We start from the raw sequence: 16,276 nt of genomic DNA, 5'->3' as shown, positions 1-16,276 counted from the left end.
ATTGGAGATCCCTGATCTAGTCCAACCCCCTGCCCAAGCAGGAGATCCTGACCTACACCATTTCTGACCAATGGCAGTCCAATCTCTTTTTGAAAGCCTCCAGTGATGGAGCTATGGTTTTCCCAGTTAAATGTATGGCTGTGAAGATTGGACCATAAGAAAGGCTGAGCGCCAAAGAATGGAGGCCTTTGAACTATGGTGCTAGAGAAGACTCCTGCGAGTCCCTTGGACTGCAAGGCCATCCAACCGATCAGTCCTAGAGAAGATCCACCCTGACTGCTCTTTAGAAGGCCAGATTCTGAAGAGGAAACTCAAATCCTTTGGCCACCTGATAAGAAGGAAGGACTCATTGGAGAAGAGAAAATGCTGGGAAAGATTGAGGGCAAAAGAAGGAGGGGACGGCAGAGAATGAGGTGGCTGGATGGAGTCCCCGAAGCAGTAGGCATGAGCTTAAATAAACTGCAGGGAATGGTAGAGGACAGGAAGGCCTGGAGGAACGTTGTTTTGTTAATTAGACTTATATACCGCTTCATAAAGCTTTCAGCCCTCTCTAAGCGGTTTACAATTTTTTTTAGCAAGTTGAGTTAGCAACTTGCCCCCACAGTCCGGGTCCTCATTTCACCCACCTCGGAAGGATGGAAGGCTGAGTCGACCTTGAGCCTGGTGAGATTTGAACCGCTGAGCTGCAGATCACAGTCAGCTAAAGTGGCCTGCAGTACTGCACACTAACCACTGCGCCACCTTGGCTCAGTTGTCCATGGGTCAGACACGACTTTGGAACTAACATGTGATGAAGCTGCCACATTTTCCCTGAAGGCAAGCAGTTCCATTGGTTGATTTCTCCTTATTTCTCCTTATTAGTAGGTTGAATCTCTCCTTGATCAGTTTCCATCCATTATTCTTCAGGTGGCCTTCAGATGCCTTGGAAAATAGCTTGACCCTCTCCTCTCTGTGCCAGCCCCTCAAATATCGGAAGACTGCTATCATGTCTCCCCTGGTCCTTCTCTTCACTAGACTAGCCGTGCCCAGTTCCTACAATGTTTCTTCATATGTTTTAGCCTCCAGTCCCCTAATCTTCTTGGTTGCTCTTCTCTGCACTTTTTCTAGAATCTCAACATCTTTTTTATAGTGTGGGAAAAGGCTTGGAGATGCTGGGAGTTCTGCGGGCATGAAACGGACGTGAGTGAGGTGCCTGTTGCTGGATGATATGGGATAATATATGTGTAATTTACATTGATCTCCCCCCCCCCATCATCCAGTCAGAGATGAAGAAGCTTCTTGGGTAAGAAGCAAAACGTGTTCAAAGAAAAAAAACAAGAAAGTCCAATTTCCTCCTGAGAAAAAAAGCACCTTTTGGACAACCTGGACCTGGATGACTAAGAATATCCAGAGTAGACATTTGACAATGAGCAAACTTTTCCCCCCTAACTTCTGTCCCTGCTTTAAAGTTTATCATCTTACCTATTTTAAATGAGTCACCTACAAAGGTACATGACTCAGATTGCCCTACCACATATCCCAGCATTACAAATCCAAAGGGGGCTTTGTAACCGATAATAGAATAGAATTCTATTATCGCTATTGGCCAAGTGTGATTGGACACATGAGGAATTTCTCTTCAGTGCATAAGCTCTCAGTGTACATAAAAAATACATTCATCAAGAATCCTAAGATACAACACTTAGTGACAGTCATAGGATACTAAATAAGCAATCAAATCATACTAGGAAAACTAAATAAAACAATATAAATCGTAAAGATACAAGCAACATGGTTATAGTCATTAAGTGGGAAGAGATAGGTATTAGGAAGGAAGAATAATAGTAATGCAGTCTTAGTAGGTAATATTACGGTGTTGTGGGAATTAGTTGTTAAGCAGAGTGATGGCATTCGGGGAAAAACTGTTCTTGTGTCTAGTTGTTCTGGGGTGCAAAGCTCTATAGCGTCATTTTGAGAGTAGAAGTTGGAACAATTTATATTGATATTCACGCTTCATGACTTTTAGCTATACCATTTGGGATGAACGCCCTTCGAATGGTGTGGGAGTAGGAATGTTTCCAGAGAAAAGAAATGGCAGGTTACAGGAACCAGGAGCATCACTCATGTGCAAACCCTGAGGACACAGATAAACCTCCAAGTGCTTCAACGACCTTCTAAAAGGATGCAAATGACCAGCTGTCTGCAAGGAGTATAAATCCTTCCATTCCCCACTATCCAGTCAGAGCTGAAGAAGCTTCTTTGGATGAGAAGGGAAATGTCTTCAAAGAAAAAAAAATCAGAAAGTCCAATTGCTTTCTAGAAAAAAAAAAGCACCTTTGTGACAACCATGACCTGAATGACTGAGAATCTCTATAGACGCTCGATTTACAGGCCATTGAGTGACCATTCAAAGTTACAAGGGTCAAAGCTCAAAAATGTGACTTAGGACCATTTTTCACACGCTGCGGCATCCCCATGGTCACGTAACAAAGCGAGCTCCCGTTACTTGTCCCAGTTTCTGCCAACCTAGCAGTTCGAAAGCATGTAAAAATGCAAGTAGAAAAATAGGGACATTTGGTGGGAAGGTAACAGCGTTCCATGCATCTTTGGCATTTAGTCATGCCGGCCACATGACCAAGGAAACGTCTTCAGACAGCGCTGGCTCTTTGGCTTTGAAATGGAGATGTGCACCGCCCACTAGAGTCGGGAATGACTAGCACATATGTGCAAGGGGAACCTTTACCTTTACTTGCAAAAGATTGAAGCAAGTTTAATATTTTGCTTGCTACACAGCCAGCTTGCCAACTAAAGAAAATCATTCCCCAGAGATTAGATGGGCCCTAACCTTGCCAGTCCATTGCAACACCTTAAAGACAAACTGGGTTTGGGAAGACTTTGCAGCCTTATACATTTTCCACATGGCACTCACCGCACGAGGGACGATGCGGTGGCTCAGAGGTTAAGATGCTGGGCTTGTCGGCTGGAAAGCCGAAAGCCTAGGTTTGAGACCTGAGTTCCACATGATGGGTGGGCTCCCGTCCTCACCTCAGCTCCTGCTAACCTAGCAGTTCAAAATCATGTAAGTGCAAGTAGGTAAATAGATACCACTTTGGTGGGAAGGCAACAGCACTCTGTGATGTCATCAGCCGTGGGTTTCACATTTTGATACCACTGGTTTACCTCGCGCTTGGGCAAGCATGCACACCCCTTCCACACATGTGCCTGGCGTTCTGCACATGTGCTTTGCTCGTGTGTGCGCCTTCCACGCACGTGCACAGCCTCAAAAACATGGCTAAATAGGACAGGGCAGGCCCACCTGCAATTTCTGCTACCGGTTTGGATGAACCAGTCTGAACCGGCTGAATAATAGGAACCACCCTTGATGGGAAGGTAACAGCGTTCCGTGCGTCTTTGGCGTTTAGCCACATGACCACGGAGACATCTTCAGACAGTGCTTGTTCTTTGGCTTTGAAACGGAAATGAGCACCGCCCCCTAGAGTCGGGAACAACTAGCACATATATGTGAGGGGAACCTTTACCTTTACCTTAAGGACAGAAAAAGGGGAGTCAATGATCTAATATGTAACTATTTAAATAAAAAGTGGGCTCCTAGTTTTGGTGGTTTTGCAATCAGCTACATTTCCAATCTGAAAAAAATCAATTTCGCCATATTTTATTTTTAAGTGCCAAAAAAATAAGAATACATTCAGGTTGTGATTAGACATTAGCTGAGCCTCAGCGAAAAGCAAATTTAGTCAACTCTTGACTTTCTGCTTCTAAATTAACATCAGCTTCCTGGGCGGTTCGACTTTAATCCCGACCCACCATATGCGTCTCCTTTGGTCTGTCGATCCGAAAGAGGAATTCAGCAGGTACAAAATACCCCAGATATTCTACAGTCTCTGGCGTTGTGTCTGTGTGGTAGTGGCCTCCTTCACCGTGATGACTGAAACAGTGAGTATGCTCCACACGCAGATCAAAACCCTGGGAAAAAGCCAAGGACCCATAAATTCCTGTCTGTGGGGCTGGCCCCAAGCAACAAACATTTCCTACAGTTCAGGTACATCACATACAATGTGTTATTTTGTGTTATTTGGCAATATAGGTAAGTCCTCATTTAGCAACAGTCTCTGTCAGGCCTGCAGCCGTCTTTTCTTTTGGCTCTTTGGCCTGCCACACTTTCTATTAGCCCGCTATGCATTTTCTATTGTGGGAAAATGGGAGGGGGGATTGTAAGGCGTTCGATGCTATGTAGCCGTAACAAAATTCTTTCTAGAAAGCCAAGGTCATCCTTTGTCTCTGCACCTGACCGGAACTGGATGTGTGGAACTGCCAGCATGGCAGTGGGAGATTAGACCATGTGAAGGGCTTGTGGGTGTAGGGGCAGGTTCTTGAACTTTCAACTAGATGGGGAAAACCGGGAAGCTTTCAGATTTGTGTTTTCCCAGATGTGCCAACACGACACTCTTAATAAATCAGAACTTTGAGCAATACTTTGCCTTGGACTCTGACTTACTTTTGGATGCTATTTGGAACCCTGACAGTCTCATTTAGCTATTCTTCAGTTACGGCAATGATTAAAAAGTAACTTTTGGGCAAGTTTTACAGGTCTGTAAATCAAAGGAAAGCTGCAGTAAGATCATAAATATGGTCATGGTTTCACAACAACTGCTTTGCCTAACAACCCAGTTGCCACTCTCAACAGTGGTAGCTAAATGAGGATAATTTGTGTATTTGGGGTGAGATGTGTCATGACTAAGCTTGTTTGTTTTTATTTGTCTTGTATGCCGCCCACTCCCGAAGGACTCCGGGCGGCTCAATAGCTCAATAGCTTTATACACTCAAGATGGGGAAATATAGCTGATAACCTGGTGTTGTCCGGGTATTTATTTATAGGGGGACAATGTCCAGATCAAACGTAATTTCCAATGTTGGATTTTTCCCCTTACCAGAGGGAGCTCCCTTGTGGAGTAGTGTGAAGCCATTACCATGGCAACTCCACTGCGCTGTACAGTATAAGCCATTTTACGGCAGTACAGTAGAAGCCATTTGAAGACACAACAGGCTGTATCGTTACAGAACACACACCCCGAGGGATGTTAGGGGTGTCTTACCCCCACAGTACTTGTTTTCGGAGAGTAAGTCACCTGTATACCAAATTTGGTTGAAATTGCTCGAGGTGTTCCAAAGTTATGCCTGAACACACACACAAACACAGAGCCATTTATAGATAGATAGATGGATGGATGGATGGATGGATGGATAGATAGATAGATATGCCATCCTCCTTCTACTTTTGTCACAGCAACAAAGCTATGACATGGGTTGGACCGAGATAAAATTTGGCCCAAGCTTCCATGTCTAATGAGGAACTAGAAGTCATAGCCTCCTGGTTTCTAGGCCAGCACCTTAACCACTACACCCAACTGGTTTTTACTGGATATTTTCCCAATTCTTTGGTGCATGTTATGGCACCTGGAGCAAATGGAGTGGATGATTGTTTAAAATAATGACCACTTTGCATCCAGGCCAGTTAAGTTGGGATCTCACTTGAAAAATAGCAATAGAATTTCCTTACTGGATCTTGAGAAACAATCACAGGCTGGCAAATCAGCGGAGCTGCCATTTCAAAAAACTTCAGCCAATCGTTCACTTTCTCATCAGTTTCCAAAGGGCAGGCAGAAAATTCAGAAGGCTGTAATTAAAAACAAACAGGTGGCGGTACTTAAATAAAGAAAAGTACAGTAACTCTTAAAGTCATCACAGTCTGTTTCCCTCCTCTCCGTATAGGAAACACGACACAAGTTATGCTTTGACACTGTTGAAAGAAATGTCCCTCTGGGTTCAGCTCCAAGTGGGGGAAAAGACACTGGAGACATGGAGGTTGCTTGGAAAGACGGTTTATTGTTGGACAGGACCACATGGCTTGAGCCCTAACCAGAAAGGTGATCACATGTTTCAATGTTGATGGAGAAGAAGAGAAGGGTTGAGGAAGGGGCTTGTTAGGCTTTTTATACCCTGTTTAGTCCCACCTCTCTGTTTCCTGTTCCTGTGTAAGAAATGTATTCTGATTGGTTGTCAGACTCCCATGGTGCCATGCAGGGGGCTACTCTCTAGGCTGTGATGAGTTCTCAGATGCCTTGTGGTCAGTTGAGTATATTATCATGCCTTTCTGTAGCTGCTGGTGAAGTCTTTATTATGTAAAGTGGGCTAGCCTGGCTAGTCTTAATGGGCCTATTGACAAAGTGGGGGTGGGCAAGAAGCTACAGGCAACTATTCTGTCTTTTAAAACATGCTTCTTTTCACATCCAGAGAAACATTCTGCCTTTTCAATATTTCCTAGGATATTTCATTCTTTCTGGGAGAGGGCTGGATGATAACTTCCCACAACACAATTCTGGATCTCTGGTAGTATCCCAGTTTCTTTTGAAACCATAAAAAATGCAAGTTTCTTTTGAAATGTAAGCCAGAAAATTCTGCAGCTGGCACAAACAATTACAATTTCAAGTGTCCATCAGAATTGGGACAACAGTGACAGTAGCTCAATCTAGAGTGGTATGGTGGCCTAGAGGTGGAGCTCTCGACTTACAGCCAGGAGGCTGTGAGTTCGGTCCTAGGTAGAGGCAAATATTTCTCTCTGGGCACACTGAGAATATATCTCGGGGAAAACTCCGCATTGGCGACAGGAAAGGCATCTGGCCAGTAAAACACTCAGCTCTATTCAGTTGTCCAAATTCCTCCCTGCAAGGGATTATGGTGTTGTTAAGATGATGATGAGTTAAAGTCGCTCAATGAGAGTTTAATTGCCTGTTTTGAATGCAAAAAATTGCCAGTCTGGTTTCCGCCAATATAAGTGAGAAAGACCCCTTTTTGAAATCTTGGAAAAATCCTGCCAATCAAGGGCAGTGTGCATGTGCTGAGAGAGCCAGCATTGTCCAAAGACATTTTCCATGGTCATGTGGCCAGAATGCCTTTACGCCAAAGGCTAACAAAATACTGTAACCTTCCCACCGAAGCGGTACCTATTTATCTACTTGCATTTGCATGCCTTTGAACTGCCAGGTGGATAGGAGCTGGGGCAAATAACAGGAATTCACCCTGTGGCACAGAGTTCAGGTCTCAAACTCAGGCTGTCTGATCTCCAGCTGACAAGTTGAGCATCTTTAATTGCTCAGCCGTCGCACATCTACTTGATAAAGGTTCTCCTCGCATATATGTGCTACTTGTTCCCGACTCTAGGAGGCGGTGTTCATCTCATTTCAAAGCCAAAGAGCCAGCGCTGTCCAAAGATGTCTCCGTGGTCATGTGGCCAGCATGACTAAACGCCGAAGGCACATGGAGCACTGTTACCTTCCCACCAAAGGTGGTTCCTATTATTCTACTTGCATTTTTACATGTTTTCGAACTGCTAGGTTGGCAGAAGCTGGGACAAGTCACGGGAGCTCACTCCGTTATGCGGTGCTAGGGTTCGAACCGCTGGTCTTTCTCATAAACAAGCTCAGCATCTTAGCCACTGAGTCACCGTGATAACACCCCATAAAAAAGCAAATTTGCAAATGTTTGTGGAAAGACTTTACTCTTTAATGTTTTTACAGACCTTACTTTTTTCCCTTCTTGTCTAACTCATGCTTCCCAAAGAAATAATAAAATTGGAAAATCATCTTCTTACCATAATATGAAGTTTTGCGTTTCCTTTCTGGATAATGAAGGTACCACCCATTCCCATTGTTTTGTCACCATAATGCTTATCTAAGGCTTTCCGTATGCAGGATATGAAATTCTGCTCGCCCGTTCTTTTCTTCACTCTCACTTCAACAACCTTAAAGAAAGGAGACAGGTTAATATGGTCATGTTAATCAGAGAAAATTCTGTGCAGTAATTTGCAGTTGAAATTTTCCTTTTAATCTAGTTCCACTGTAAACAAAATGTTTGTGAATTCTTGGCATCGAATATGCTCCCTATATTCAATCCTTATTTTTAATGTTATTTTTTTTTTAAATGGCATCTTTTTTATGTCTGAAAACAGCATCTAGGTGTTAAATAGTCTGTTAGCATTCTTGGAAGATATAAAGGACAGTGCTTCAAGGTGCTAGTCGTTACTTATAAAGCCCTTCATGGTATTGGACCTGGGTACTTGAGAGACCGCCTGCTGCCAATTACCTCCAACAGACGTATTAGATCCCACAGACTAGGCCTCCTCTGAATTCCATCTACTGGTCAATGCCGACTGGCTACCACCCAGAGGAGGGCCTTCTCTGTGGCTGCTCTGGCCCTCTGGAACGAGCTCCCCGTGGAGATTCGGACCATCATCACCCTTCAGGCTTTCCGCAAAGCCCTTAAAACCTGGCTGTTCCGACAGGCCTGGGGCTGACGAGTTCTCCGCCCCCGCTCGAACTGTGTGGTTGTTGAGTGTTTTTAAATTGTTGTAGTTGTTTGTCCGTTGTCTTTCCTCCTGTTTGTATTCCCCCCCCCTTACTTGGTTTGTGAGCCGCCATGAGTCCCTCTGGGAATAGGGCGGCATAGAAATGCAATAAATCAAATCAAATCAAATCAGGGCCTTGAATCTATAGAATCCTTGAATCTACATTCCTGTATTGCTTACTAGCTGTAAACATATGTACCGTATTTTTTGGAGTAGAAGATGCTCCAAAGTGGAAGACACACCTAGCTTTTGGGGAGGAAAACAAGAAATAAAAATCTGCCTCTGCCTCCCAGCAATTTGCCTCCTTGCAAACAGAAACAGCCTGTTTCTGTTTCAGCACAGCCTGATTAGCACAAACAGCTGATTGTTGGATGGCAATCAGCTGTTTCAGGCTGCAGGGATTGCCATAGCTTATTGTAGCCTTCACACACTGTTTTTAGCCTCCGCGCGTCCCATTTCCCGCCTGTTCTGGATGGCGGGGATTGGATTGGGAGGAAAATGGGGCACGTGGAGGCTGAAAATGGGGCGTGCAGAGGTGGCAAAAGGCAATCCCTGCAGCCTGAAATAGGTGGTTGGGTGGCTGATCCAACCAACAATCAGCTGCTTTTGCTAATCAGGCTGTGTTGAAGCTGAAACTGAAACAGGCTGTTTGCTGCAAGGAGGGAAGAGGCCAAAGGTTGGGGGCCGGCGGGTGGTCGGGGCAGCATTCAGTATATAAGACGCACCCTTATTTTCACCCTCTTTTAAGGGGGGGGGGGGGAAGTGCATCTTATATTCTGAAAAATATTGGTATTTACACCATACTGTCCATGGGTAGGATGTGTAGCTGTCAATAAAATGAAGCGAAGCAAAGCATGTTTACATGTAGTAGTTGCTTGGTTTGGGCTTGTTAGCTTTTGAAATTTTCTCTCTTTTAATTGGTTTGTTTTAAATTTATTTTGTTCCCTGGATGTATTTCTTTTCAAAAAGCCATTTCAAAAAGCTGATTGAGCCACATACCTTACCGGGAAGACCTTCACTCGCATATAGGTTTGCCAGGAGCCCAAATTCACAATCGTCATGGAGGGAGCTGTATTTTTGGAGAAGACAGCTGCCATCCTCAGGATTGATCTTGGCTAGGTAACTTCCATTGATTGCTGCTTTTTCTCCCTTTTCAGCTTGGACAATTGGGATGAACTAGAATAGAAACAGATGAACATCTTCCAATAGACCAGCATGGACTACCGTCACTTCACAATCATTAAAGCAAGCACCACATTTTGTTTGTAGCTTAACTAGCTGATAATCCGGCGTTGCCCAGGTGTTTATTTATCCTAAACCTGCATTAGACAGGAAAAGCCCTGATTTTGGCGACAATTGATTAGTTACAAATGTGCCCCCAGAAGCCATACATTTGTCCTCAAAAATAATTCAAGGCCTTGTTGAAAATGCCAGGACCAAACGTAATTTCTAATGTTGGATTTTCCCCCTTACCAGAGGGAACCCCCTTGTGGAGTACTGTAAAGCCGTTACCATGGCAACTCCAGTAGAAGCCATTTACAGCAGTACGGTAGAAGCCATTGTAAGGCGCAACAGTACGGAATTCTGGGAGTTGAAGTTCACAAGTCTTTATGTTGCTGAGGTTGGGCAGTCTACACTGCAGGTAAACATGGAGGCTAATATTTTCTTACCCATTCTCTTACCTCAGCATTGCTTCCAACTACTCTGGAGGAAACAGCTCCAGCACCAAGGAAAAATGCTCCGGGTAACTGTATTTCTTTCGCTATTATGTTCAGGTCATAAACCTAAATGAGAAAAAAATGGTTAAATTTGTTCATTTGCATGTTATCCAGAGCAAGGGTCTCCAAACTTGGCAACTTTAAGATTTGTGGAGTTCAACTCCCAGAATTCCTCAGTCAGCAAAGAGGAATTCTGGGAGTTGAAGTCACAAGTCTTAAAGTTGCCAAGGTTGGAGGACCCCTGGTCCAGAGGGCAGCTGCTCTTAAAGAGTGTTCCTAGGACGACTCGGCCTTCCCCGAGACTCCCTCTCAGATGTTTTTAAATGTAAAGTTTTAAAAAAAATAAATTGCCATTGAAAAAGAATACAATATTAAAATCTCATCCAACGACCACGAGAAGTGGCAGTGAATGCATCCAATTTTTAATATGGTAAATATAAACATAACCCATACAAACAAAAGCTTTTTTTGGAGTCCTCCATAATTTTTAAAAGCGGGAAGAGATCCATGATTTGTTTTCGTCAAAAACCAATATTTACCATACGTCTGGTTTCCAGCAAAAGAAAATATAAACACCTTATAGAAAATAATGGGTTTGCTTAAGCCGAGGTGGCGCAGTGGTCAGAGTGCAGCACTGCAGGCTACTTCAGCTGACTGCAGTTCAGCAGTTCAAATCTCACCGGCTCAAGGTTGACTCAGCCTTCCATCCTTCCGAGGTGGGTAAAATGAGGACCCGGATTGTTGGGGACAATATGCTGACTCTGTAAACCGCTTAGAGAGGGCTGAAAGCCCTATGAAGCGGTATATAAGTCTAACTGCTATTGCTATTGCTTAATAACTGCAGTGTTCAGTTTATGACCGCCCCCAAAAAAGGCTGTAAAATCAATCAAGCTGACAAGGTGACTCACTTTATAACCATCGTGACGTACAGCTGAAATTGCAATCTCAGTTATGGTTGTAATCTTGATTACAAGATTAAGAGCTATGGTGGCACAGTGGTTAGAATGCAGTTCTAATAGCAGGCTACTTCTACTGTCTGCCGACTGCCAGCAGTTCGATCTTGATGGATTGAAGGTTGATCCAGCCTTCAGTAAAATGAGGACCCAGATTGTTGGGGGCAATATGCTGACTCTGCAAACCACTTAGAGAGGGCTGGAAAGCATCGTGAAGTAGTATATAAGTCTAAGTGCCATTGTTATTGCTGATAGTGTGAATTCAAATAACGTAACCATTTTGTGGGATTCATTAACTGCTAATCGAAACCTATCTGCATTTTTAAAATTGCAAAATTAGGATCTGAACCAAATCTCTCTGAAAGGATTTTTAAAAGGTAACCAATTAACACATGTGCAAAACGTTACAATGGACTAGTCTGACTTTACTAGGATCACTGCAATATTAGTGTTTCCCCGAAAATAAGACAGGGTCTTGTTTTCTTTTGACCCCCAAATTAAGCACTTGGCCTTATTTTTGGAGAGGTCTTATTTTTTTTTGAGGTGCAGGAGGTGGCGAGCGTAGTCACCTCATGGCTGCTGCTGTGTGCAATATTTTCGGGGAGGGCTTATTTTAGCGCATGCACTCAAAAGCCCAATGGAGCTTATTATCCGGGGAGGTCTTATTTTCAGGAAAACAGGGTAGCAAAAATGATTTGATTCCATCCAATCCAGCCTCCCAAAAATGGGAATTGTTGTTTCTGAACAAAATGGGAGGTTATTGGATGAAAGACTACCTTTTACACATGGTTGCAAGTATATTAAATTTTAATTACCTTGTCTTTCTGTACAAGCGGTAAAAGGTATGGAACACCTCCCACATCTGCAATTCTAGGCTTGCCACAAATACCTGTAAAAAGCAAAAAAAATAAATAAAAAATGGGCAAATTCATTGTTTTCCAGTTTTTTTTTTACTAACCCAAAACAATATAAAAGCAATCACGGTTTAGTAGACCCCCAAAACCAATTATTGTGATTTGTATGATGAACCAGACAATGGTGGTTTGTATAACCAACTATAGCTAAAACAAACCATCACTTAGCATAGCATCCTTCCGACTTATAAAAGATGACAGGGAAGGCATGGCCATCAATCCTCTGCTGTAATGGCAAAAAGGTGAGGCTGTTCTGTGAAATTCGAAGTCCTCCAAAAGTAGAGAAAAATAGGATTATTATTTTTTTTAAAAAAAGGAGCATTCAGTATTTTATGGTATGCGACAAGGGCTTTTAGCCTGGATAATCCAATCTTGAAAAGGCTTAAGAAAATCTACTCCATTCTTTAAAGAAAATCTATTCTGCCAAAAATAATCCTGGCAATTTTGCCCTTTCTACCTGGTGGCCCACATGTTACCAAGATATTGCCAATATTCCGTCACAGATACTACGTGTTACCTTTAACAGGAAAACAGAAGGGTTCTTGAGTCATATCAGGACAATCCACCACGGATACCTGGACATCTGCAAAATTTTCTTGAAGTCCATTCTGTAGAACTGGAAGGAAAATAGATGATTTCAAAGAAAATTGAAGAATGCAATATAGCAATCGCACTTAAGACTTATATACCGCTTCACAGGGCTTTTACAGCCCTCTCTAAGCAGTTTACAGAGTCATCATATTGCCCCCAACAATCTGGGTCCTCATTTTATCAGCCTCGGAAGGATGGAAGGCTGAGTCAACCTTGAGCCGGTCAGGATCAAACTCCAGGCTGTGGACAGAGTTAGCCTGCAATATTGCCTTCTAACCACTGCACCACCACGACTCCTCCAATGCTGTGGTTGTAACTGCGGGCCGTTGCCAAACACTCAGACTTTGATTTATGTGATTGCAACAGCCATAACATTGCGGGCCAATGCTAAATCATTCACCATTGCTCAACAAATGGTTAAGCAAAGACTATAATTATATTTTACTGAAATAGCTACAGTGACGGACTCTCTTTGTGTTGATGGGAGTGTTCTTAAAACGATCACCTTTCCCAGAGATTAAGGCGTGCTTCTGCCCTTGTCTCTATAATGACTTCCAAGTGTTCCCTGCAAGGGAATGTTCAGAATGTGGGGAAAGAAATCTTGCCTCCCTTTTAAACAAATATACACGCTGCCCTATATCCTGCTTTTCTAACTGCTGCTGTTATACCGATTCTTCTCCTCACAGCTTTTATAACACCAAAGAACCAAGCTTGCTTACCATCAGCCACTTCCTCCAGAGTAGGTACGTGAAAAGCAAACTTTTCCACCCTAGCCATGTTTTAGTCCAGGCAGGCAACCAAGCAGGTCGGCTCCTAAGAGATCAAAGTACATCAAGAACAAGTGACAGGTCTGTTAATGAACATATTGGTTTTGCAATTCAACCCAAGCTTTTAACAGTACAGATGTGGACGGTCGTGACCCGTCAAAACCGCGGAGGACAAATCGCACTCGACGAAAGCGCGCATTTGACGTCATCACAGCGCGACGAAAAAATTAAAAATTGAAATAAATTAAAATTAAAGCAAGCCGATTCACATAAAGGTAAGGGTTAGGTTTAGGGTTAGGTTAAAGGTTAGGGTTAGGTTTAGAGCGTTAAGGTTACGTTTAGCGTTAGGTTAAGGGTTAGCGTTAGGTTAACGGTTACGTTTAGGGTTAGATTTAGGGTTAGGTTTGGGGGGGTTAGGGTAAGGTTTTCGCTTTATTTTTACATTTTTCGATCACAGTGCGATGTTTTCGTCGCGCTGTGATGACGTCAAATGCGCGCTTTCGTCGAGCGCGATTTTGTCCTCCGCGGTTTTGTGGTGGAACCGTGGATGGTAATTTATGAGAGTGTTACATGTTGAAAGAGAGTAGTGGATTTATTGTGCTCTGCTGTCTTGTTTCGCTATTTCAGTCTTTCCTTCTTTAGTTACTGTTGGTGCCCACATCTGTTCTTTTTGAGGAAAAAATGATTCAACAAGCAATATTGTTGATGAATCAGCACCCACAGTATCTCAACTACTTTGGACAGGAAAAAAAATGTTGTTTTAGAGCATACAGTCTAAGCCTGTAATTTCATTGCAAAGGAATCAAATTAACTGAATATTTTCCTTCAGTTAATAAAAGCAAATCGAACATAATACATGGCTGCAATACTATTTGTACTTTAAGCCTGGATTCCTAGAAGGTGGTTTGTTTGGAGATAGTTAGCCTTCAGTATTTTGTAAACTGTGGTTTATGGTTTAATGCAGTGTTTCTCAACCTTGGCAACTTGAAGATGTCTGGACTTCAACTCCCAGAATTCCCCAGCCAGCGGATGCTGGCTGGGGAATTCTGGGAGTTGAAGTCCGGACATCTTCCAAGTTGCCAAGGTTGAGAAACACTGGTTTAATGCAATGTTTGAGCCATGCAGTAGTTTACTCAATAAACCAGAGTTAGCCATTCACACATAGTAGATATAACTTAGAAACCAAGTTCTCAACTGCTGACTGGGCATAGATATTAGATTTGAAAAGTTTATTTGCTGGCTGCTTCAAACCAAACTTTAACAACAGCAAGAAAAAGAAATTAGGATTGATTTTCTTCACCAGCTGACATTATTTGGAAGTAAACTCCAATTAACTACTGCCTAGGAACAAGATGGAGGATTTGAATGTATTAAATTGTATAGGGAAAAAAAAGGTCAAGGGAATTTATTTTGCAAGAAGGAATTAATTATAGTAGCAGGTGAAACCACTAATCATGCAAATGGTCCATTATCAGGCCTAGATATTTCCCAAGGTTTTGAGAACAACTTGTTTAAAGCATTAGCTCATTTCTCTTAGTATGAATCTATCAATTGCTCTTAAAAGTTCAGGGATAAACTAATCACATTAAAAAGTATTCTTGATCTTGCTAATTTTTTTTCTAGCAATCACAAAACTTTTATCCTTTCTTGCTTCCTAGAAACTCTGTGTATTACGACCTTTATTACATTTGAGTCATTTTGTATCCATTTCCTATTATTTATTTCCTACAGTCTACTTTGTATTTCTATCTTTTAATAATTTTCCGGTTTTGTAGTTGTTTATTAATTTGTTGACCTTCCTTCCTTTCTTTTTTGCTTTCTGCCCCCCCCTCTTTCTTTAGCCAATTATACCATACATCCCACGCTGAGTAATATTCAGATTCTTCTTTCTCTTTTAATTCTTTTGTGAGCCTATCCATCTCTGCACATTCCAATTTTTTTATTACTTTGTTAAATAGGTTGTTATACATAGAATATATAGAATGTTATATATAGAATGAAGAAAAAGATGTATGAAATATAAATGCACATATATATATAAAGTTATAGTTATAAAAGACCTATTTGTACAGATAAAAAGAATCACAACAGATATGTAAAAGAAGTGTAATGTGTTGCAAAGATGTGAAATTTGTATAAGCAAAATAACATTTTTTTAAAAAAGAAACTGTATTATTTATAACCAATCCAAATTGCCATCTCCGTGTTTTATAGTTTTCAGTTAATATTTTTATTAGGAGCATCTTATGCTAAGCCATTGAACATTCCATAAAGCAGAAATTCTGAGATGAGTAATAAAAATGCAACTTATTCAGAAGCCTGGGTTCAACGGTTGTGTTTGGGTTGGTTTTTTTTTTAAGAGCAGTGATTTTCAAACTTTTTAAGATGTGCGGACTTCATATCTCCCAGAAGTCCCCCGTTTTGGAAAACACTCCTCTAAAACACCCATTTTTTTGGATTCACACCCAAAGTACTATATAACTACCCAGGCTGAACCTGCACAAGAGCCTACAAACAAACTTTATCTTAGCGTGTGAAAATCCCACCACCTATTTGCCACAGAGGTTTCTCCAAAGTAAAAAGCAGCCTCAAAAGTTCTGCAAATTTCCCTGGAGTCCGATGCAAGCTTTATTGCCCCTATATAGAAGCTCCATTAGCTATAATAGGGATTACTCCCGGGTAAACACACCGTTTTCCCCCCCAATTTCCAAATGTGTTAAATCCTATCAGGCACAGCCCACAGCCGAGGATCACCACTTACGGAAGGTATTCAATCGCAGCCTTAATTACTAGTATTCCTCCCCATTGCAAATCGTCCCCGCAGTTGCATTGGCTTTACTTACTGCAGGTAGAAGGAACACGCGCGCAGGGCGTTAGCCTCCACCCGGAGCAACTTCTCGAAGAGTTCCTTTTGACCGCTTTCAAAAGGGCG

At 42.3% G+C, this 16,276-nt stretch overlaps 1 protein-coding gene across 2 annotated transcripts; it reads right to left on the bottom strand.

Annotated features, from left to right (window-relative positions):
- Positions 1 to 3,636: 3,636 nt before the first annotated feature.
- C6H11orf54 (chromosome 6 C11orf54 homolog) lies at positions 3,637 to 16,275 on the bottom strand. 2 transcript variants are annotated; one of them, XM_032219914.1, is made up of 9 exons: positions 16,188 to 16,275; positions 13,297 to 13,390; positions 12,504 to 12,602; positions 11,888 to 11,961; positions 10,084 to 10,185; positions 9,401 to 9,577; positions 7,649 to 7,798; positions 5,558 to 5,674; positions 3,637 to 3,963 (listed from the first exon to the last, which is right to left on the bottom strand). In XM_032219914.1, the coding sequence occupies exons 2-9, from the start codon at positions 13,352 to 13,354 to the stop codon at positions 3,790 to 3,792; spliced, it is 951 nt and encodes a 316-aa protein (XP_032075805.1). In that variant the 5' UTR covers positions 13,355 to 13,390; positions 16,188 to 16,275; the 3' UTR covers positions 3,637 to 3,789. The 2 variants fall into 2 exon arrangements, with proteins under 2 accessions (XP_032075805.1, XP_032075806.1); XM_032219915.1 differs by having other exon boundaries at positions 16,106 to 16,193.
- Position 16,276: the final 1 nt, after the last annotated feature.

This window comes from Thamnophis elegans, chromosome 6 (genome assembly GCF_009769535.1).
Source record: "Thamnophis elegans isolate rThaEle1 chromosome 6, rThaEle1.pri, whole genome shotgun sequence".
NCBI lineage: Eukaryota > Metazoa > Chordata > Lepidosauria > Squamata > Colubridae > Thamnophis > Thamnophis elegans.
The sequence above is the reverse complement of the archived record's forward strand: the minus strand, read 5'-3'. Positions and strand labels throughout refer to the sequence as shown.